The sequence below is a fragment of the Phocoena phocoena genome, chromosome 15 (assembly GCF_963924675.1).
Source record: "Phocoena phocoena chromosome 15, mPhoPho1.1, whole genome shotgun sequence".
Lineage (NCBI taxonomy): Eukaryota > Metazoa > Chordata > Mammalia > Artiodactyla > Phocoenidae > Phocoena > Phocoena phocoena.
The window spans coordinates 47,776,432-47,801,037 of NC_089233.1; the positions used below are offsets into that span (position 1 = coordinate 47,776,432).

Sequence of the window (24,606 nt, forward strand, 5' to 3'; positions counted from 1 at the left end):
TGCATTGGCAGGCAGATTCTTAACCACTGCGCCGCCAGGGAAGTCCTTGCTCATGTTTTTATAGAAGTATTGTTAAAGGATCCCTTTTAGGCTACTTAAAATAATTACTAACAATAAAACCATAATACCAGCCACTCAGAGAGAGAGAAGAAAACATAGGTCAACATTTACACAACCTTGAGCTGAGGAAGGCCTATCTAGGTACCAAGTGTATGAGAAGGAAGAACAAAAGTGTGACTGCAGGAAGAGTTAAGACTGAAAAAACATTTATCATAACTATGACAATGGGATACACATGCAAGTTTTGCCAGATTAAAAGTCACACGAATACATGTGATACCCCAATAGAAAAGGGTCAAAAGTCATAAATAGATAATATAACATAACTAATAGGGACATTCAAATTAAGGTGAATACATGTTAAATCTGTTCCTGCTCACTTGGTGAAAGAGTTAAAAAATATTGTATTACTGCTGGTAAGTGTGTGGTAAAATGAACATAATACATTGTAGGTACAAATGTAGATTGGCAGAAATTTTGGAGGACAGCTAAGTAGTATAGATCAAAAGCCTTAAACCCATTCTGCATCTTGGAACTTGTCATCAGAGATATAGACATAGATTTATGTAGAAGGGTACTCAGTGAGCATTATTAAGAATGTAAAAAAAATTCTATTATATATAAAATAAACTACAAGGATATATTGTATAACACAGGGAATATAGCCAATTTTTATAGTAACTATAAATGGAGTATAACCTTTAAAAAATTGTGAAATCACTATATTGTATACCTGTGACTTATATAATATTATACATCAACTACTTCAATAAAAAAAGGGAAGAAAAGAAAAACATAAAGAAAGATTATTAAAAAATTTGAAAAAGACTTATGTCCAACACAGAGGAACGTGAGTAAACTATCACATAGTCTTATAATGAAATGTTATGAAGTAACTGGAAATTGTTATAAAGACTGATAATGATTAAATCTAATAATGACTTAAAAAAGTGAAAAATGAGGTTATAAATATGTATATATGTGTGTCTTATATGTCTGTCTTCAAAAGAAATCATGGCTACATGTTTATGCATAAAACAAATAGTAAAAACATATACTACTTGTTTTTTAAATTTTTATCAAGTAATCTATAAATGTAATTTAAATAATCAAATGAAAAAGTGAGGAATCATTAGCTCCAAGGAAACCAAGTTGTATAAAAAAGAGATGACTATTTATCATAGCAAGTGTCTAATAAGGACCAGCTCTTAGTAACATTATATTCAGAATGAACTGCATACTTCTGCAAGTTGTAATATTGAGAGGCTGGAAGGAGGAGAAATGTGTGTGTGCAGGGAGGCCGGGAGTATGAGCGTCCTGGATTCTCACACTCGCCACCACTATTGCTGCCTTAGAGTCTGCCCAGTGGGACTTGCTGTGGAGCTCTTATATCAGGCACACAAATCAGCTCATCTGCCAATTCCATCTTGTTTTTCCTTGGAGGCAGGCCACCTGGCAACCTGGGTCTAGAGTGGGCGCTCAGTAGGCCTGCTGTGCAGCTGTCATCTGGTCTTCACCTCCCCATCACTTTGGAATTCCCTTTTCCTCTCTCCAGTATCAAATTGTCTGTTTCCGAATGTCTTTTTTTTTTTTTTTCTTGTTTTACTCCCTCATTTGATATATGGAAGGTGGGAAATCACTTTCGCTTAGGTTTCTGAAGAAATTGCTCTGTCTTCTAATTTCCAGTCTTGCTATTATGCAGTCTGCGGGCACTTTGATTCCCAGTTTTTTGTCGTGTCTTTTGCCTCTTTGGAAGGACGTTCTTATTTCAGTGGTCTTATTACCTCAATGATATCTTGGGATGGGTCCTTTTTTACTTATTGTACTGGGTACTCTTTTGGACTCTCCATCTTGAAATCCATGTGCTTTGGGGAAATTAAAAAAAATTTGTGTAATAATCTCTCCCCCTATCTCTCCTTTGTTATATTTTTCTAATTTCTTTCAATTAGATGTTGGATCTTGTACTGTAATCCCATGTATCGTTTTCAAAAGTTATTTTTTCTCCTTTTAAAAATCTCTTTTGTCCTGCTTTCTGGGAAGTTTCTTCAATTGTATCTTCCAAATCTACTTCTAATGAATTTATAATTTTGGTTTTCATATTTTTAATTTCTAGAGATTCATCTGTGATTAATACTTTTAAAACATGGGGTTTTATTTCATGAACTCAGTATTTTTACTCTCTTTCTTAGGGTATTATGGTTTAAAACTTGTTCTTATCCACTGTTTCTGCTTCCTCTGTCTTTGTTTGTTTCAGACCCTAATACATGTTAGCTAATTTCCTCAGCTATCTAGTGACCCTCTGCAGTTTTCATATTCAAGAGTGAGTTACCTAAAGACCTGTTGGCAGCTTTGTGTGTGAGGGCAGGTCTGTTTGACCTCAAGAGGGGAGGCATTGATCATTTCTCTACACATTTTTCTTTTGGATTAGACAGAGAAGTCTTCCCAGCTCTGGCAAGGCAATAGCCAGTATTCTGGTACAGAACAAGGGAGGGGGCTGGAGGTGTCATGGTGCCCTTATCAGACTTTTACGTCAAACTCAGTTTTAGGTAGAGCCCCGTACCTGCTCCCAGATGTGCTTGGTGTCTGCTAATTTGGTGCCGATGTAGTTCAGCCTCTCCACTTTTTCTGCAAGCACAAGGAGGGGATTTGGGCATCTACACGTTCCTTATTGACATTTTCTGCCCATTCTCCTGTTTTTAGTCGCAACCTGGCTTTCAGAGACACCAGGTGCTTTCTACTTTGAGCTCTCTTGATGTTTCTTTGGCAGGAATTAGTTTACTTTGGCCGAGATTAGTTTGCTTTGTGATGTCTTGGCTAGTGGACATTGGGGTTCATCTTCCTCTGCTCAATTAGTTACTGTTTGTCCACTTGCTTTCTGTGTTCTAAAACTGTTGGTATCTCCCTTCTCATTATAATCACCCCTTGTGTATGTCAGTCTTTTCCCCCACTTAAATTTCTTTTTGGTAAAGTTTTAGTAGGGCATGGAGATGAATTCATGCATTCAGTCTGCCATTTTTACTTCAGAACATTTATATAAAAATGTGTTAGAAAATAGTACTAGATTTTTTTTCAGGATGGCAAAATTATTTTTGACTATTTTTTATACTTGTAATAAGAAAAACATATTGTGCCATAGATTTTTTTTATGACTTATATAACCAATCAACAAGAAATGTTCTGTGAATAAAGCATTTGAAAGTTAAGTGATATATTCTTTTTTTTTCCCAAAAAAGAATGGTTCTGAGCTATGGGGAATTTAAAAGGAGAAATTATAACTATTATTTAGATTTAAAAAAATTTAAATACCATCTTATACTCAGCCATTTGTTTAATCCTCAGTAGAAATAAAATGGTATGTTGGTGCTGGTTAATGATAATGTTTTATACTTGATTACCTTTTGGGGGGCATAATTTGTAGGTTTTTATTCCCCTTCAGCTTTTAGAATGTCTTTCTAAGGTTTATTCTAAGTTTATTACACATTTTCACATGTACTTACATATTTCATTTCTATATGTAGATTTGAATTTCTTTCTGCATCTTTTCCTTCAGCCGGGAATGCTACATATTTTCTGGTATTGTGGTAGATGTAGTGGTGAAAACTTTTCTCAGCTTTCATTATCTGAAAAGCATCCTTATTTTGCTTTTACTTTGAAAAGACATTTTTGTTGGATATAGACTAATAGGTTGGCAGGTTTTTTCCTTTTAGCACTTTTTTTCTTTTTTTTTTATTGTGGTAAAATATTCATAACATAAAATTTACCGTTTTAACAATTTTTTTTTTTTTTTTTTTTTTTTTTTTTTGCGGTACGCGGCCTCTCACTGTTGTGGCCTCTCCCGTCGCGGAGCACAGGCTCCGGACGCGCAGGCTCAGCGGCCATGGCCCACGGGCCCAGCCGCTCCGCGGCATGTGGAATCTTCCCGGACCGGGGCACGAACCTGTGTCCCCTGCATCGGCAGGCGGACTCTCAACCACTGCCCCACCAGGGAAGCCCCCATTTTAACAATTTTTAAGTGTATAATTCAGTGGTACTAAATACATTCATAGTGTTGATTAACCATCGCCACCATCCATTTCTATTTTTTCCTCAGCCCAAACAAACTCTGTACCCATTAAACAGCGATTACCCATCCCCCTCTTGCCTGTCCCTGGTAACCTTTATTCTGCTTTCTTTGTCTATGAATTTGCCTGTTCTAGGTCCCTCCTCTAAGTGGAATCACATAATATTTGTCATTTGTGTCTGTATTATTTCGTTTAGCATGTTTTCATCTATGTTGTAGCATGTATCAGAATTTCCTTCTTATAGCTGAATAATATTCCATTGTATCCTTTTAACACTTTTAAAGATGCTATTCCATTATATTTTGGATTCCATTGTTTCTGCTAGGAAGTTAGACATGATCATTATTGCTTCCTTGTGTGTAATGTGTCTTCTTTTTTCTCTGACTGTTTTAAAAAATTGTTCTATTTGTTTTCACCTAGGTATGGTTTCCTTTGTGCTAGTTTTATTGTGCCTGTTGAATCTGAGGGTTCAAGTTTTTAATCAAATTAGGAAAACTATTGGACTCTCTGCTTCATGCTCTCCCTCATCTGTTTCTAGGACTTCAATTTCACTTTATATTAAAACATTTGATACTGTCATGTTTTCCTGAGGCTCTGATTTTTTTCAGTCTTTGTTCTCGGTGCTTTCTGTATTAGTCAGGACTCTCCATAGAGACAGAACCAATAAGATACCTATCTATCTATCATCTGTCTATCTAAAGAGATATTATAAAGAATCGGCAATCATGGAGGCTGACAAGCAATTATGGAGGCTGACAAGTCCCAAGATATGCAGGGTCAGTCAGCAAGCTGGAGACCAGGAGAGCCAATGGGGAAGTTTCAATCCAAATTCAAAGGCCTGAAAACTGGGAGGGTCAATTGTATAGTTCCAGTGTGAAGGCGGGCAGGCTTGAGACCCAGGATCAGCTAATGTTTCAGATCAAATATGAAGGCAGGAAAAAGTTGATGTTCTAGTTGAAAGGCAGTCAGGCAAGAGGAATTTTCTCTTACTTGGGGAGAGTCTGCATCTTTGTTCTATTAAGGCCTTGAGCTGATTGGATGAGGTCCATTTACAAAGGGAGGGCAATCTGCTTTGCTCTGTCTATCAATTAAATGTAAATCTCAACCTTATCAAACATACCCTCACAGACATACCTAGAATAAAGCTTGACCAATATCTGGGCACTCTCTGGCCCAGTCAAGTTGTCAAATAAAATTAACCATCACACTTCTATTTGTTTGATTTCTGTTGAATTGGTCTTTGAGTTTATTGATCTTTCCTCCTGCAGTATCTAATTTGATATTAATCTGATGTTATGATTTAAAAAATATTATGTTTTCAGTTCTAAAGTTTCCATTAAAAAAACAGCCTTCATCTTTGTCTTGAAATTTCCCATGTCTTCACCCATTATATCCATTGTTGGCATATTTATCATTGTTATTTTGAAATCTTTGACTGCTAATTCTAAAATCTAGGTAATCTGTGGGTCAGTTTCTATTGATAGATTTTTTTTTCTTGACCTTGGTCACACTTTTCTGTTTAGTTGCATGTCTCAATTTTTTTAAAAAAAATTACACCTTGAGACTATGATTTGTTATCATCCTTTGAATGATACTGAGTTTGTTCTAACATGTAATTAAATTATTTGCAGTTCACCTTGATATTGTCACAGCCTGGTTTTTGGCTTTGTTAAAGTGAGTCTATTTCAGTTTTTTTCTTAATCCTAGAGTTGTCTCTTAGTACTAGTTTGTGGTCTTTATTCCTGAGATATGGCCTTTCTGGGGTTTCAGTGGAAAGTCTCAAACTTTAAATTTTGTCTCTCTGACAGTGGGTATTTACTAAAACATCTGTTCACTTTTCAGCTGTTATTTTCCTCATTGGACTTTACGGAATCTTGCATCCTGTATGAACAGTCAAGGACTCATTCAGGATTTGAGGGGACTTTTACATAGATTTCTGGGCTTCTTTTTTTGTGGATTTCTCCTTTCCAGGATTCCTCCCTTACTTTCCAGTGGCTTCAGTAGCCCCAGACTCCTTCATCTCAGGCCAATAAGACTGTAGTTTTCTACCTGAGCTCTATTTTCTGTGTATCTCACAGAGTGGGGAGTGCCTCATGGTGAAAGCTGTTTGAATTTTGATCTCACCCAGTGTGTTTCTTTTCTTTCAGTGGTTGAATCCTCTCCTATTTCTGCCAGCTTTTCGTCACTTGCCTTCAAATAGGCTTTTTTTTTTTTTTTTAGTTTAAAACTTCTGCCTAGAGTTTGTAATTATTATTGGTCTGTAGGTTAGTCTCATATAAGCTATTCTTTCATTACCAGGAGCTGGAACTGATGTTTTGTAAATGTGTACTATTAACAAATACAATAATAAAAATAATAGAAATTAATAAATATATCTAACCATTGTATTTATTACTTTTTAATTGTGTGGTAGAGGAATAAGTTATCTTCTTAAATATTGAAGCATTTTACATAAACGTGGTCTTCCTTTTTACTTCCATTCCCAATCCCAGACTCCTGCTCAGTCTGATAACCACAGTTACTTGTTTGATTTGCTTCTCTCTGTTCCAACAGAAATGTTGGAATATATAGTATTCCAACATATATAGTTGGAAAAGAATATATAGTATTCTTTTTTAAGTAGATAAATGGTATCATACTGTAGTATCTTTAGTAAGTTTGTAGATAAGTAGTATTATAACATGGCTTTTTAAAATATTTTTTGTAATGCAGCAAGATGTATTTTGAAATCTGTCCATGTTGATATATATAGATGAATTAATTTTTAAACTGTTGAATAGCATTTTACCGTATTTATTTAGCTGTTTCTTTATTGATAGGCATTCAGGTTGATTCTAGATTTTGCCATTAACATTGATAATTCCATGAATATTCTTGTACACATCACTTAATATATACGTGTTCTATTGGGGTAGATAGTTGGAAGTAGAATTGCTGACTCATAGAGGATGTGCATTTACTGTTTTGCTGGCTATTGCCAGATTCCTAAGAGGTTTGCTGTCTACTTTTGAGAAGTCTGTCTTTGTATAGTCGGTACCGTTGATGAACACATAGTAGCTCAGAGCACAGACTTTAGAGGCCTTTATGTGACCAGGGGCGAGTTACCTCCAAGACACTTTTCTCATGGAGACGTGTGATTCCTTGAGGTAATGTATCAAGAATTCGTACTCCAATTTTGGGGGCATAGAAACACTCAGATGTTGACTATTCATATCATTCTCACTGTCATTAATATGTTGGATGTGAAAATGATCTTGGTGATGTGATTTCATCAGAATTTAATAGGCTTAGCTCTTTAGCACTGCCTAATAAGATGATTTTAGTGATTGATCGTATCTGGAGTTAGGTGTAACCAGTAGAGCAGTGGTTTTCTACTTTGGCTGCACATCAGAGTCACTGGGGAGCTTTGAAAGATTCACAAGCCCTGGCTGCACTCAAAATCAATGAAAACAGCAACTCTGTAGATGGGACCCAGGCATCTGTAGTTTTTAAAGTTTTGTAGGTAATTTCAATGCGCATTCAGTTTTCAGAATGTCTGAGATAGAATGTGTACATTCTTTTGAATTCTTCCAGAAAATTCATTAAAGTTGAAATTGAAAGTAATTTTGTTTTCCTTTGGTAAAGGACAACCTTAAATAGTTTGTGCTACAAAGTTGCCAGCATCTATTCCTTAATTTTCAGCTGTTTTATGCTTTGATTGGACCTGGGATACATCTTTAAATTAAGTAAAGAGTAGATTAAGGATGTTATTCTATTCTTTCAATTTATGGGCATGATTCCACCACAAGGAATCCTATTTTCTTCTTTTCTGTTGGCTAGATTGTGTTCTTACAGTTTTTCTGCCTTTGCGTAAGGTACTTTGAAAGACAACATGATATTAAACATACTTTGTAATTGTAGAGTTTTATCATAACTGGTATATGATATATCAACACTTAATTTCAATATGGCTAGTTAATATGGCCAGTTATGCTGTTTCAAATTTTTTATTTTGAAGTACTTATAAATTCACATGCAATCCTAAGAAATACAACAGAGAGATTCCATGTACCCTTTGCCCAGTTTCCACCAATGGGAACATCTTGCCAAACTACAGTACAATATCACATTCAGGATAGTATTGACAGTCAAGATACACAACACTTTTATCCCCACAGGGATATCTCATGTTGCCCTTTTATAGTCTCACCTACTCACCTCCAACCTTCACCCCTTCCTTGACACCTGGCAGTTACTAATCTATTCTCCATTTGTATAATTTTGTCGTTTCAAAAATGTTATATAAATGGTATCATATAGGATATGAGTTTTTGGGAATTGGCTTTTTTATCACGTAGTATAATTCTCTTGAGATTCATCCAGGTGGTTGTTCTTATCAATAGCTTGTACCATCTTATTGCTAAACAGTGGATGTACCACTGTTTGTTTAATCATTTATCCATTGAAAGGCATCTGGGTTATTTCCAGTTTGGGGCTATAATAAATAATGCTGCTATAAATAAATATACATGTACATTTTTAAAAATTTTGGTAAAATACACAATGTAAAATTTACCATCTTAAACATTTTTAATGGTATATTTCAGTAGCTTTAAGTATATTTACATTGTATAACTATGACTACCATCCATCTGCAAAATCCTTTTCATCTTGAGAAACTGAAACTCTGTGCTCATTAAACACTAACTCCTTGTTTCCTTCCACCTGGCCCTTGGCAACCACCATTCTTAGTTCTGTCCCTATGAATTTGACTACTCTAGGTACCTCTTATAAGTGGAATCACACATTTTTTCTTTCTTTCCTGACAGGCCTATTTCACTTAGCATGATGTCCTCAAGGTTCAACCATGTTGTAGCATGAGTCAGAATTTCTTTCTGAGGCTGAATAATATTCCATTGTATGTATATATCACATTTTGTTTATCCATTTATACATTGATGGTTTGAAGCAACTTGAGTTGTTTCCAACTTTTGGTTATTACGCATAATGCTGCTATGAACACAGGTGTACAAATATCTGTTTCAATTCTTTTGGGTACCCAGAAGTGAAATTGCTGGATTATATGGTAATTCTGTTTTTAATTTTTTGAAGAACCAGTGTACTCTTTTCCATTGCAGCTACACCATTTTAAATTCCCAGTAATAGTGCACAAAGGTTCCAATTTCTCCACACCCTCATCAACACTTGTTATTTTGTTTTTTGTTTGGTAATAGCCATCCTAATGGGTATGAGGTGGTATCTTGTGATTTCCCTAATGATTATGCTGTCGAGTATCTTTTCATGTGCGTTTTGGCCATTTGTATATCTCCTTAAATGTCTGTCTCCAAAAAGGGAGACAAGGACTAGCCTTTTAAACTCCCTGGAGGTCACTTCATCTGGAGGGAGAGGCACTGCAACAATGTCTGTCTGCCTCTGAGTCTGTACCTCTGTGACCAGAACCAGCAATCAGAGCACAGATTCTGGTATTTGGAGGAGAGGGTCTTTATTGCCCACCCTGACTCTCACAAGCTATGTGCAAGCTGCTCTAGGAGCGTATGCCCAGCTGCCTGCCACAGGGTTGGGGATAGGGTGTGGGGAGGCTACTGTGCGAAGAGCTGAAGTTGACCCAAATTAACCACAGTTTACAATGAAGCTTTCCCCTGGAAACCTTCCTCTTTAATAGACTCCAGAGTTGTATAATACTTAACATTAGACAGATTCTATCAGGCCAGTTGTTGTCTAGGTGGGGAGACAGATTCCTGGTGCTTCTTACTCTGCCATCTTCCCTCTAGCTCCAGCTTATTAATTTTATATCAGACTATTCTGATTCAAGGTTATTAATCCTATCTATAACTATTTGCATATACTTTAAAATTTTAAAAGATGCCATTTATCATTTACCTTTGCATATGATGTCTTTTGCCTTGTAGACATTTTAAATTTTACATGGTTTTATCAATGAACCATCCTTTTGATGGATTCTGGCTTTGATAATATTCAATGTAAAATATTCTACTTTAATGTTAAAACGAGTAAAAATAAAAAATAAAATCTCTCTCAGAAAAGGCTGATATAAAAAGACTGGTATTTATGCCTACTGTGTGATGGCTTAATCTTTTTGGACTTCTTTTTTTAGATTTTATATGTTTAAATCATTAATACTTATAAGGTTTCAGATTTGTGTGTAGTGTGGGGTAGGAATTTAATTTGTGTTTTTTTCCCCAAATAGGTAATGTATTGTGCCAAGAAAGTTTACTGAATAACATATAGATTTCCCAGTGGTATGAAAAAGCAGTGTTATTCTCAAATTCTATTAGGATGTACATGAGTTTGTTTCTAAACTTGTTGGTCAGTTCCATTACTTTTTTTTTGTCCATTACTACACTATTGTTCTTAGACTTTGTCTTGAGGGCAACTCTGGTTCCTTTTCCACTTAATTTTCCTAACATATTTGTTTTTCCTTATTTAAAATTTTCTTGATTAATCTTAAAGGTAATATGTTAGAGTATCTTTGTTATTTTCCCACTGTTATTTTGATTAATTTACATCAATGTGGGGGAAATAAATATGCACTTAAAAACACTGTGACACTTTATTGTTTTACTGCAATTTTCATTTAGATTTGCCTGCACATATATTCTTTTCTTTGCACTTAATTCCCCACCCCTCTCCCTGCCTGTTTTTTTTTTTTTTGTCTTTGAGCTTTCACTTTGTATTATTTTGCCTGTTATGGAAGAACACCCTTTAATGTTTTTCATTAGTACAGGTCTTGCTGGTGATGAATTTGCTCATTCTTGTTCACCTGAAACTATTTTTATTTCACCTTCATTTTTTTTTTTTTTTTTGCGGTACGCGGGCCTCTCACTGTTATGGCCTCTCCCGTTGCAGAGCACAGGCTCCAGACGCGCAGGCCCAGCGGCCATGGCTCACGGGCCCAGCCGCTCTGCGGCATGTGGGATCTTCCCGGACCGGGGCACGAACCCGTGTCCCCTGCATCGGCAGGTGGACTCTCAACCACTGCGCCACCAGGGAAGCCCCTCACCTTCATTTTTGCAGGTTAATTTTACTGGATATAGTGTTCTGGGTGAGCAGATATTTCCTTTCAGTGCATTGAAGATAACCACCTTGTCTAAATGCACTTGGTATTGGGGTAGAGGGTAGGGGTAGACTTGCTTGTTTCTAGCTCAGCCTTCCTGTGGGGATGTTGGCCCTTTCAATCCCTAGCTTGCTGTGGGAAGTGTCTCCTATGAAACTCCCACCTTTAATGGGCTCTGGGTTTGACTTATGCCTCTCCTTGATGCCACGGAATCAAATTCAAGTGCGCAAGTGTTGGCAGATGCTCACAGTGCAATAATAAAGCTTTAGTCTTCAGTTTACCCCCAGAAAAGCTCGATACTTTTTATAAGGTTTTTAATGCTTTTTAGGTGGTGTTTTTCATATTTTATCTACATTTTTGATAATATTTGGTGGGAGAATTGCTCTTAAGAATTTAGTCTGCCATTATCAGAAAACTTTGGTAATCTTTTCAGTGTTATATTCCAGTTTGTAATTTCTCTTGTCAGCTGAATCTAATTGTTTAAATCTGTATATCAAGTCTTAAAATTCCAGTTATTGTATTTTTTATTTTTAGAAGTTCTGTTTGGTTCTTCTTCAAGTCTGCCTGGGAATTTTATCATCTTTTCTTCCTTAGTTATATTTTCAATATCTTTTTTTTATGTCTGTGAGCATAAACATGTTTTATATTCTATATATGATTACACTAGTATCTGAGGTCTTTGCCGGTTGGATTATACTTTCTGATGTTTGGCTGACTTTTATTTTTTCATTCTTGGTGATTTATTTCTCATTCGTTTTATGAACTGTTTTTTTAACTATGGGCTCATATTAATTGGAACATGGGAATTCTTTGAGGTCTGGGTGAGCTAAGGTGGGTTTTTTCAGGGAGTATTTGCATTTGATGGGTTTTTGAAGCATTACCTCACCGAGATCATTTTTGGTTTTTTGTGTTTTTCAGGCCACATAGGTAATACGAATTCTCCTAATTCTGCCTGAACTTTTAAATATTTTTTATACTTTAATGTTATATAGATATGTATTTTGTTTTTAGAATTCTAATTGTTCTTCAAGAGCAGTGTCCTGCCCCCACCCCCACCTTGTGCGCGCATGCGCACACACATGCGCGTACACACACCCACACCCACACCCACACATGCGTGTACACACACCCACACACACCCACACATGCGTGTACACACACCAACACACACCCACACATGTGTGTACACCCCCCCACCCCCCCCAACACCCACACCCACACCCACCCACAAAACAGAACTCCCCTTCCCAAACCAGCCAAGTGTAACAGGACTTTTCTTGTCTTACGTTTATAGCCAAGGCTGTGACTTACAAGTTTCCTGATTCTTTGCATATTGTGGCATTTTCTAGTTTCCCCTTTCATTGGGTATATCACCCTTTGGGGTTCCCCCTTTTTATGTGGATGATCTCCAATATGTTTTCTCCTGCTGCATTGTCCCGAGTCTCAGCTCTTGTCTCTTATGCACAGAGACCTTCAAAACCAGAGCTGGCCATGGCATGCATTAGCAGACACTCCTGGAGAGCATCTACCTTCAGAACTCACTTGTCTCTCTGGATTTGACTTCTTCTTAATTTTTTTACTTTAGGTTATTTTTCTTATTCCCTCCCACCTCAGTGTACACTGAAAAGACTTTATAAAACCCTTTATCCAACATTCTTAAGGATTTTGTCCTGAGGAGGCTCTTCAGGATCTCTCATCTGCCCCATTGCCCTAATATTTTTCAAATGTTATTTTTAATGTTTCTTTTATAGGATTCAGTTTAGCTGCATTTAAAAGAAACAAGAGGAAACTAGAGCTGGCAGAAAGGGTGGAAACAGATTTCATTCAACTAAAGAAAAGAAGACAATCAAGTGAAAAGGTCAGGAGGTGTTTGAAATATTAATAATTAATGTATCATAATGATATACTTAGTCTGCATTTAGATATATAAGCCTCAGAATAGTACAACCCAGTAGAAATATAATGCATGCCACATATGTACTTTTTAAGTTTTCCAGTAGCTGCATTTAAAAAAATTAAAAGAAACAGGTGAAATTAATTTTAAGACTTATTTAAAACAGTGAATCTAAAATATCGCTTCAAAAATGTGATCAGTGAAAAAATATTACTAGTGATCTAGTCTATTTTCTTTTTTTTTTTGTATTAAGTCTTCAAAAAGCAGTGTGTATTTTACACTTACAGCACGTCTCAATTATGACATTAACTTTTCATTGGAAATATGATCTGTATCTATATATCATAAAGTTAACAGTTGAAAAAGTAGGCTTACATAACAAGTTACATAACAAACATACTTAAGACTTCCCAGAAATTGAGTTGAAACTCTGTTTTAAAATTAAAGTTTATTAAAATGTAATAACATAAAAAATTTAGCTTCTCATTTGTCCTCACCACAGTTTAAGTGCTCAGTTAGCTCCATGTGGCTCCTGGCTGCTGTTTTGGTCCTTGCAACTCTGGATGAACATGGCTGTTTAGGGGATAGAGTGTTATAAGGAAATGTATATATTGGATTCATGTAGGTTTTTTGGTACATTCTAATTACATGTCTCTGTTTCTTGTTCTTATATTTTCTTTGTTTGCATTTCATGCATTTGTGTGCCCTCATGAGCCTGCGTGTGGCATTTCTTAGGTGTTTTGGGGGATAGAAAAATTAAAAACCATAACATTCATGCTCAAACTATGGCTTAGAGGTCCGTTAGCACACAGTTCATGGTGGAGTTCTCATGTCACATCGTCATTTGATATAACTTGGCATCTCGTTAATATTCTTCATTGATTAGTCCCATAATTGCTTATGTACTGGCTAATACTTTCCGTCATAGCTATATATGGTTCATTCACATATGAATGCATACTAAATCTTCTCTCGTGGTGATAGATATTTTTCCAGTATGTTGCCACATGGGACAATTAATCAAACATTTTGGTCCAAACCTTTTTATTTTTCTGCCAGAGAAGAGTAGAAATTTAGGAGGCAAATGAACAAATGAGTAGGTAGACCTTGGTGAAAGTGGCTAGTAGTGTGGTTCTGTTTCTTCGGTTTTTGCATCCCATGTGATGTCTGAGTAAGCAAATTTAGGACTTCTGTTCTTTTAAAAAACTGATAAAATTCACATATAGTGAGCAATTTAATCATTTTTATAAATATATATATATAGCCATGTAACCCATATACCTATCTAGATGTAGAACATATCTGGTTCTTTTGTACTTCCTTTCAGCCATTCTCTACCCTTTATAGGTGACCACTGCTCTGAGTTTTATCACCATAGATGTTTTGTGTTGCTCTTGAACTTTATATAATTGGAATCTTACAGAATGTACTCTTTTCTATTTGGTTTCTTTCACAAAGTGTTTTTGAGACAGTGGGTCACAGGTTTATTCTTTTTTATTACTGAATAATATTCCCATTTACTGTAAGTTGTTTATCTATTCTCCTACTGATGGACGTTTGGTTCATTTCCAGGCTTGTACTTTATGAATAAAGCTGTTATGAACATTCTTATACAGGTCTTTTTTTCAGGGACATCAGTTTAGGGTTTTTATGCATAGAAATATCAGTTGACATTATAGAGAATATCTTCATCTGGTCTTACTTAGAAGATTCATTTTTTTATTCAGAAAATATTTATTAAGCAGCTACTCTTGGTGCTGAGCTGGGTAGTAAGAAAACGGTGGTGAACAGGATGGAGGTAATTCCTGCTCTAATGAAATTTTACATTTTAGTGTCTAGAGATGGAAACATATAAACATACAATCAAGTAAGATAATTACCATGTTTGATAACTGATATAAAGGAAAAAAAAAGCACAAGATGATATGATACAAAGTAACTTGGATATGAGAGATGGAGGGGGAGACTCAAAAGAGGACTCCTTTAGTTAGGATGATACCTTGCTAGTTAGAGACCTTTCTGAGGGTGTAACATTTGAGGCGACATCTGAAAAATATGAAGTGAGTTTTATGAGAAGTCAGTGGAATAGTGTTCCAGGCAAAATGAACTGCATGTACAGTGGCCCTGGTGGGGACTTGGCATATCGGAGGAATGGAGAAGAGGGGCATTGTGCCTAAAGCATGGTGGGCAAGAGGAGGATGGTATGATCTGAAGCTGGAGAGGTAGGTAGATGCCGGCTCCTTGAGGAGTTTCCACTTTTGTTTCATGAATAATGAGTTATTATTGTAAAAGCAGAGAAGCAACACTGCCTTATTCATATTTTACAGAGTTCTTTCTGGCTGCTACGTGGTGAATAGGGGAAGGCAAAAACAGAAGTGAGGATATTAGTTACAAAGTTATTACAGTTGGGAGATGGTTCCACATGGACTGTGGATGTTAGGGATGGAGATGGAGAGAAGTGAATATATCCAGGATATATTATAAGGGCTCCTAGAAAGACAGGAATTACTGATGCCTTATAGAGAGGGGATTTAAAAGTTTTAGTTTAGTCATAGTGTATTGCCATTTACTAAGGTGGGGCAGGGAGCTGGAGAAAGTATGGCTTCAAGGTGATGGAGGTGGGAAGTGGAAATCAAGAACTTTCTCAGTTCATGTTCCCTTAATGAACTCAGATTAACCAATGCTTTTCATTTTCACAATAAAACATACTATCTGATGCCAAGGCACCCTGGACACTCAAGGTAATAGACCACTTTTAGTGTGCTATGTCCCTCTACTCCTTTCAGTTGAATTTTGTGCCACCAAGAGCTTCATTATGCTCATTGTTTTTATCATTTTATCCTTTATCATAATTCATTGTCTCTCATAAACTGATGAATATTGAGTTTAAAAAGAGAATTGTCTGCTTGAAAACTGAAAGAGTTCTTTGTTTGAAAACTAACTTGAAAAAGCAGAGTGGGTCTATAAAAAGTTGCTGTAGAATTAAGCATGGGCAAACCAGCTGTAAAAGATTGAGAAAAATTGTAAAAATCTAGAAGCTTTGTGCATTCAGAGTGTGTTGTTAGTGTATTTATATTCTTGTTCTATTTTTAGTAAAACTTGAAATCATAGGACAGTCCAGGGTGTTATAGGAAGATGATATGGAACATTTGTACGTGGGCTCACATTCAGAGAAAGTCTTATATGAAAAGATTGGCTAGTGAATGAATGAATTGGTTTTGTGTTTTAAATAAAAAGGAAATATTTACAATATGTGTCCTTCTTTATGATTCTGTCCTTCACCCAGAGAATATTCAATTTTTGAAAAATTTAAACAACCACTCATCAACCTGGTTAAGAGGATTTGCAATAAAAAACTAGATGTGGCAGCAGGAAAGATTAACTGTGGAGTTGGTTTTATGCATCTGAAGCTTAGGGGTAGGTCAGGGGGAACATTCCCATTTGGCAATCATTGGCATCAAAAGGAATATAAATCCACGTGTCCAGATGAGCTCACTTAGTAGGAGTGAGTGAAGATAGAGGTCTGAAAACTGAACCCTGGGCCAGGCCAACATGTCTACATTGGGAGGAGGAGACACCAGCGAAAGAGAAAGATGGAGCAGCCAGTGGGGCAGAGGGGCCACCAGGAGAGTGTCTGGGAAGCAGAGAGGAGCATTCAAAGTCAGGCATCACCTGGGTCAAGTGCTGCTGATAAAACAGTTGGGAGGACAGAGGACTGGCCACTGGACTCGGCACCTGGAGACTTTGGACCTGGATGAGGACAGTTTCCATGATGTGGTGGATTGTAGAGCAGGTGGAGTGGGTCCATCAGGGAGAACAGGGTGGAGATAATTCTTTTGAGAAGTTTTGCTGTGGAGTGGGGAGAGAGAGGTGGGGAGATAGGGTCAAGACACCGTACCACGGTTACCTTCTGTGAATTCACTGAGTAATTTCACCTAGGAAGGCTCAGTTTCCTTATCTTTAACTGAAAATAGTGATAATTCTGCTCCCGTAGCAGGGCTGTTAGGAGGAACAGATGTGTTAATGGATGTTCAAGTGTTTGGTGACTGTCACTGACTGAGACACCATCGTTTTTGCCTTTGCCATTGTTTGCCTTCATCTCAGACAAAAAAGAAGGGAAACTGGTACTCTGGGTGCTACTCTGGGTGGAATCTTATAATGGAGAAAGGGAGGGTGGTAATGGAGTCACTAGTAGTGGGTGGAGAGGTAGAATTCAGGCATAATTCAAATGGAGTATTTTAGACCCCTGAAATGACAGGAAAATATTTTTAATATTCAGAATATATGAACTTTAATGTGTACAAAGCACTGTGTTTGACTAGGACCCAGCTTCTGCCTTTAGGGAAGGATGCGGGCCACAGGCTTTGTTTTGCAGATGTTTGCTGTATAACCTTGGCAAAGGTAATAAAAACGCTCCGAGAAAGAAAAGACCGCCAGATAAGGAGCCAATGGTGCAGAAAATTATAATTTTTGAGAGGAAGCATAGCAATGTTTTAGAGATGTGACAGGAAAGGACAAATAGCTATTTTCAAAATCAACCTGTATTTAGTTTATTTCTCCCTGTCCTGTGTGTATAGTTTCAGCATAGTTTTGGTTAGCCAGCATTGAATAAAGCCTGGAACTACTGTGTGTTGTGGCTACATAAAAGAAGCTGTGAGTTGGGTATATAAATATAATAAAAAGAATAGAGTTTTTGGTAACTTTCCTAATGTTCACTTTTTTGTTACTCAGTGTTGAAGGAGATAAATATTGTCTTGAAAGGAGTATACAGTAGAATAAATATTTTAAAGCCTGAAAATAAAAGTAAATAAATTGAGCAATTTTTGTTGCATTGATATTTCTCGTTTTTCTTAAAAAAGTAATTGATTGTCCAGACATTATCACAATACTAATAGAAATCAGAATTAAAGCAAGAAGTATATTTAATCAGCTTGCTACCTCAATTAATTAGAGTATTTTTGTTTTCCTTTGTCTTTGACCATTTACATTTGACTTAGTTTAAAATAAGAATGGTTAATTAATGGAATGCTTTTGGCTGCAAACAATAGAAAACCTGATGGTGACTTAAGAAATGCATATTTGTCCCCCTGCTCCCTGGCCCTCTGCCTCGTTATAAAGAATTTTGGAGGTGGGTGGCTGCAAGCATTCATTAGCTCAGGTTTCCAATGATGCTGGAGCCAACATATCTGGGATTTCTCTTGGGCCTTTTCTCTCATGCCTTTTGTCTTATGGATGGAATATGGCTGCTATAATTTCAGGTGTCACATCTGCATTCAAGGTGAGAAGAAGGTGAGACCATGGAGGGTGTGGGCGGGGAGACTAGTGCCAGATGTGTCCGTCACTTTTTTAACTGGGATGCAAAAGTTTTCCAGAATCTCTCTCAATAGATTTCTCTTTAGTTGTTTTTTTTGGGGGCAGTGGACAAGGGGCGCAGTTTGGTCACATGGCTATTCCCAGTTGCAAAGGAGCCTAGGAAATGAAGTGGATTTTCCTCATTACTATCTCATAGCTCATGGCTTGCTGCTAGACACATTGTCTTCCCCCCGCCCCACCCCGCAAATTAGTTGTTTTGTTGTCAAAGGAAGGGGAGGAGAGTGGTTATTAGGGAGGTAATCTACAATGTGTAGCGTAAATGGAGAACTTTTTTTATCGTTTTCTTCTGCACAATTAATATGTCCCTTGTTGCTACAAACCAGTAGTGGGTTAAGCAGCTAATCTACCTATAAATCACATAAAACACATTTTGTCCTCACTTTAAGAATACATGGGTTTTAAGATACAATATTAAAAAATACGGAATAAATTCTGAGTAACTGTCTATTCTTAATAATTGACATCTCTGTTTCATCCATGCTTTTTTGGTGTGACTTAGAGGGAAGACATGCTGGAGGAGGAAAAGATTATTATTTACCTGTAGTGCTGTGTAATATAAAAGTAGTAGTTGTTTATGCTCTATTCCACTCCCCTATCTGTGTAGACCCAACTGTTCCTGGATTTTTCTTTACTTCTTTCTTTCCCTTGCAGTGTATAGATAGTCCACACTTTGCCTGGTAGTGCTGGACCATAAAAATGACTGTGCAAACCGATCTTAATGGCAAAAAATTACACTTTTTCCATGACCTTTAGACATTTTTGTCAAAACATTAAAAACTCTTTTACTGGTGGTTATAAATGTGTAGAGAAACAAAAAAGTAATTGAAATGAGTATTTATTTAGTACACTAATTTAAAACATCAGAATTAAAGTAGGTTTTTTCTGTCTAAAAACCCTTTATCAAGAGTAGTTTGAACAGTGCTTGCTTTCCTGTCATGTAAGTTATGATATGGAGTGAGCATCTGTTTATGTCATGGTGAATTGTCAAACTCTTTTTAATTTTGGATCAGCTTTCAACAGTTTATCCTTTGCTCTTTCCATGTTGTACAGTATCTCTCAGCGTTCCTTTTATGTCAGCTTTTTTGCCAGTGTCACTTCTTCTGGGGCATCTTCATCCTTTTTGTCACAACTACATTCCTTATTTATGTTGACAGGTTTGTCTTCACTAAGTTTCTCTGACTGAAGATCTCGAGTCTCTTGAACGGTGGCGGTGTTGAAAATTCCCACAATCAATTATTTCTTCCATAACGTCACTTATTTTTTATTAGAATTGCACTTCCAACATTATCACTTTTTGTTTCTTTGCTTCATTTTCATCTTAGTTGGCTAGTGCCCTTTTTTGATGATCGATATTTGTAAAATGTCACGTGGACTTATCACTGGGAGACAAGGAGGTAACACAACTACACACTTAGCTGTCTGTGCACAGTGACCCATCCGTGACAGATGTTGAGTGAAATGACATGATTGTTCACTGATCATAATGGGCATCTAACGTTTACATAGTTTACATAGTGATCTTTCAACTAAAGACCTAGTAGTGAAGTTTATACTTTATTCAATTACTCACAGTTACTATACCATGTAATTGAAGTTTGAACCAGGTTGTTGAGTGACTGGTATTATTTAACTGAGCTGTGGTAACTGACGTTTGTCTGTGTCAGAGCTAGGCAGATCGAGAACTGTGTTTGTGAAAAGGAATGGTGCAGTTCAGCATGCTCCTCTGTCCTTTGTAGTTCCCACACATGGGCATCTGCATTCTCCTCCTGACAGGATTGCCATGGACTCTCGTTGTTAGAATATTTATCAGTAATTCTTGTGGTGTATGTGAGGAAGTGATACATGTTTTAAGTCTATCTTTTGTTTTGATACAAAAAGTAAAAGGTAGCTGTGTTAGTATTAAGCATTTTTGAAAAAGAAAGCTTTCTTTTGGAATGAAGTGCTAATAAACTCATTGGCCAATGGAGGTTCTTAGCTCCTGCTACAGAACTGACTGAATTGTTACATAACCTTGTTACATAACAGAAAGAGTTGCTACAAAGAGGAGATACTTTGGGAAAACAAACAGACCCAATGCACAGGATAATCTAGATTTCATAAATATCAGCTTCAAACAGCTAGCCCTGGATATTACTAGAAGGGGCTCTTTTATTCTTAGAGTATTAAAAGAGGTTGGGGGTATTGTTTGATCTCAGCATTTTTGATGTTTCAAGCCTTTTTTTTCCCTTCATTTTTCACAAGCATATTGTTGAAATAGTTTCCATGTCTTTTTCTTTAATAACAGAGTTTACAGTTGGATGTACATGAAATTCTTTGCCTTGTCTCACCACTTTTATGAAGTAATTTAAGTTTTCAATTAATTTCATTGGTGTTTAGGTAAAGCAGTACTTGTATAGGGTGGTGAAATGAAAGTTAATCAGACCTTTTCCATCGTGTGAATCTTTCATTCTTCAATTTCTAATGAACAAGTTTAGAAAATCTTGCAATGCTTTGTACAGTGTTGTGTGTTGAAAACCACTCTAAAGAGATTCTACAACTTTTAATTTTGTGTTCTTTAGCCACCACATAGGGACATCAAATTGGCCACATGTTTCAGAAAGAAAATGTTGGGCCTTGCGTTGTGTGCTTCACATAAATATATTCTATTCTTTTGAAGTATATTGTGGGTAACATTTTTCCCTTTTATCCACCATCTTGAAATTATTATATAAACGCTTAACTGTATCATACTAAATCACTGTTATTTTTTGGGTGAGAGGTAGGTTAAGATCAAAGGAAATAAATGCACAGAAAACAACATGTTTTCATCAGATTGTTCTATTTGTACTTGTGTACATGTTTATTATGTGTGCAGAGGGAGGAGTAATTAGCCTTATAGACATTTACTTGATCTGGAGTCTTTCCGTGTTTCTCAAAAAGATGGTTAATGCATAGATATATGAGTAAACAGAAGTAAGAAACTTCTTTGCCTTCTTTTCTACATAAAGAAATATACTTTATATATTTGTGGGTTTTTTTAAAATAAAACTGTAAATTCATCCTGTGGAGTGATTATCTTCCATTTGAAATTATTTCTTTGAATTGTAAGTAATATATTAAAAATTATATTTTCCTGTCCTAAGGCTATCTTGATTACTGATTAAGCCTATAAGACTTAACATGTAAATCAGTAAGTCAGTAACTTAAGTACTTGTATTACTAGATTACCACCACCTCATGCATTTATGTAGGTTATACAGTCTGATGACCATTATTCCTTTGCAGTATAATTTGATGGGGTTTATTTATTTATTTATTTTTCCATTTCCTTAAATCACTTTTTATTTTAATTAATTAATTAAAGCGAAAGCAAGTTTATTTAGATACACGTTCCATAGGCAGAAGGTGGACTCTTTTTAAACCTCTTTTTCAACTTTGAAGTTGGTCTTTTTTTTGTTTTGAATTTTATTTAATTTATTTTTTTTATACAGCAGGTTCTTATTAGTTATCTATTTTATACATATTTGTGTATATATGTCAATCCCAATCTCCCAATTCATCCCCCCGCCACCATGGGGTTTCTTTAAATGTCTGTGGTTTGCAGCACTTTATGTCAATTCATCAGTTATCCAAATCCAGAACTTTCAACCCCTGATAGCTGGACAATTGCAGTATTTTTTTTTTCTTCTGTTTCAGAAAAAGTTTCTAAGTTCTCATATAAAGATTCAATAGCTAGTAGGTTGGATTTCTTCCCGAGTCTTCCTTAAACCCTTACGAAGCTATGCCTTAAATTTATACTGTTTTAAAGTTATAAGTGAGATAAGAGTGAGGCAAGAAATCTGTTAACAGACCCTAACTGCTGTTTTTATTTTGTAAGGGAAGTAACCTGTGGTTTTCCAGACTTGTTATAGGTTGACATCATATGTTCAGACTTGTAAATCCTCCCTCCACTTTTACTATTCATCAGCTCTGTAGAGCTTCCTCTAAATTTTGGTGTTTAACAGAATCAATGGAGGGGAAAAAAGAGCATTCCTTCATTATCATTGGGATAATCTCAGCCGATCTTGTATATGATGTGCAAATCACCATATTATAGCTTTCCTAAAAGGAAATGCCTCCAGTGAATGGAATTTCATTGGAGCTACAGATAGAAGTCTTCCTGTCTGGGAATTGGCTCAGACCATGATGTTAAGAGCATCAGACTCTTAAGTCAGGACTTTTAAATATGTCCTCCTATGATATCACCATGTACTAATGACCTGAGTTGACCCATCACAGATGTAGTAGTGTAGACACATGTGTAGCTAATAAGGCCAGCAGAATAGACCAATACATGAGAAGACAAATGTGTATACACACACACACACACACACACACACACACACACACACACGGATCAATAACTAGGATGTTTTAAGATCAGAAGATAAGACCCACTGCTTAATTAGGTTGAATGAAAACTGTCTGGAGTTTTCAAAGGCCTGATTGGCCCACCTCTTCTGCAATCAGCCTAGAACATTTTGAATAAAAAGTCAGATGCCAGAAACTATTCAGAATTCAAGACCTGGGCTGGGATTACTTGAGGAGTGGAGGAAGTAGGGCAGGCTGAAATGGGGTGCAGTAGACCAGGATTTCTAGTCTAGGTTTGCTGTTAACTAGTCCAGAGACCTTGGGCAAACACGGAGTCTCTCTAGACTTCAGTTTCCTCAGCAGTAAAGTCAGCATGCTGGACCAAGTGATTACCATCATTCTTTCCAGCTTGATAATTCTCTAATATATTATCATTGGCAACATGGAGTTTGTCCAAACCTCTTGATCCTCTCATTGAGAGATCCTTTATTTTAGTGTATGCTAAACCTGGCTGGCCATTATCTTCATCGGGATAGTTGTAAAACTCAATTTTTAGGCTCTACTCTCAATATACTGATGAAAATCTTCAGCGGTGTGTGAGGTATTGGGCCAGCATTTGAGACTCATTACTTTTTCTGCCTAATTTATCACAGTGGGCCTAGAAAAGCTGCCTAGTAATCGTTGCTTAAATGAACATAGAACGTTCTAGAGGAGTTAGTAATTATATACATGATTGCATTCAGTTAATAACTTCATGTCCAGTCTTATTCATTTAGCTCTCTTGAAGGTACCCTAGAGCTCTTTTCTCCTTTCTCCTTATTCCAGAATTTGTCTCCAGGTCATTGTCATTTTCCACAGGTACCTGACACAGTACCCATTTAATGAAACTGTGTTTGAATGGATGAATCTAAGTTTTTATTACCACCCCCCTCTTCAGGCCCTGAACTGTTCCAGTTTCTTATTATACATTTCATGTCATACCTTAGCTCAGCATGTCTAGAATCAAGCTTCATCACTGTCTCCTGGATGACTGCAGTAGCATCACAACCCGTCTGCTCTTGCCTTTCCAGTCAGTTCTATACACAGCATTTGTGGAATCATTTAAAAGTGCAATTTGATTTTGTCATGACCCTGTTTAAACTTCAGTGACTTCCAGCTGCTCTTACGAATAAAGTATAGGCCCCTTAACAGAGCCCACAGGACTCGATAAGAGCAGGTGCCTGTCTTTCTTTTCAGTCTTTTGCTCTTTTACTCTCAGTCTGGGTCACACTGTCAAGATTCTGCCTGAGTCAAGTCCTTTGTCCCTATGATTCCAGATCCCAGGAATATTGCCTCTCCCCCTCCCACCTGTCATTTAAACTGTCGTGCTGCTCCAGCTGCCTCTCTGAGTGTGCTTATTTGATGTCTTTCTCTTTCCCTAGAGTGCAGGTTCCAGGAGGACAGGGATTATATCTGTTTTGGTTGCCATGGTTTCTCAGGTTGGCATATAATAAGTACTCAGTTGGTTTAATGAATACAGGCACTAGTTTTTGTTTTGTTTTGTTTTTGCTTGCTTCTTTTTGATATACTTACCACCCTCAAGTCTATACCTTTTTACCTTGGTGGCTGGATGGTTGCAGTATCTTTATAACTGGCTTCCCTGGTTCTAGCCTTTTTTCATTCCTCTTTAATTCTGTGTATTATCCCAAGATACATTTCCTTAAAAATACCTTCATTGGTCTTGTCCTTCTTCTGAGAGAAACTTTAGTAGAATCTTTACTATATGTAGCTTAAAACCCAAAGTTTTTAGAACTGACTTTATGAACCCTCTTGAA

The 24,606-nt window shown here is 36.6% G+C and overlaps 1 protein-coding gene across 2 annotated transcripts in view; it reads left to right on the plus strand.

Annotated features, from left to right (window-relative positions):
• Nucleotides 1-24,606, plus strand: part of TASP1 (taspase 1) — a 239,160-nt gene that overhangs the window by 61,053 nt on the left and 153,501 nt on the right. Inside the window, exon 7 of one of the 2 annotated variants that reach the window (XM_065892439.1) lies at nt 12,948-13,054. The exons of the other annotated variant lie outside the window; for it this stretch is intronic. Within the exon in view, the coding sequence (XP_065748511.1) occupies nt 12,948-13,054 (107 nt within the window). The remainder of the gene's footprint in view (nt 1-12,947; nt 13,055-24,606) is intronic. 2 annotated transcript variants of the gene reach the window in all.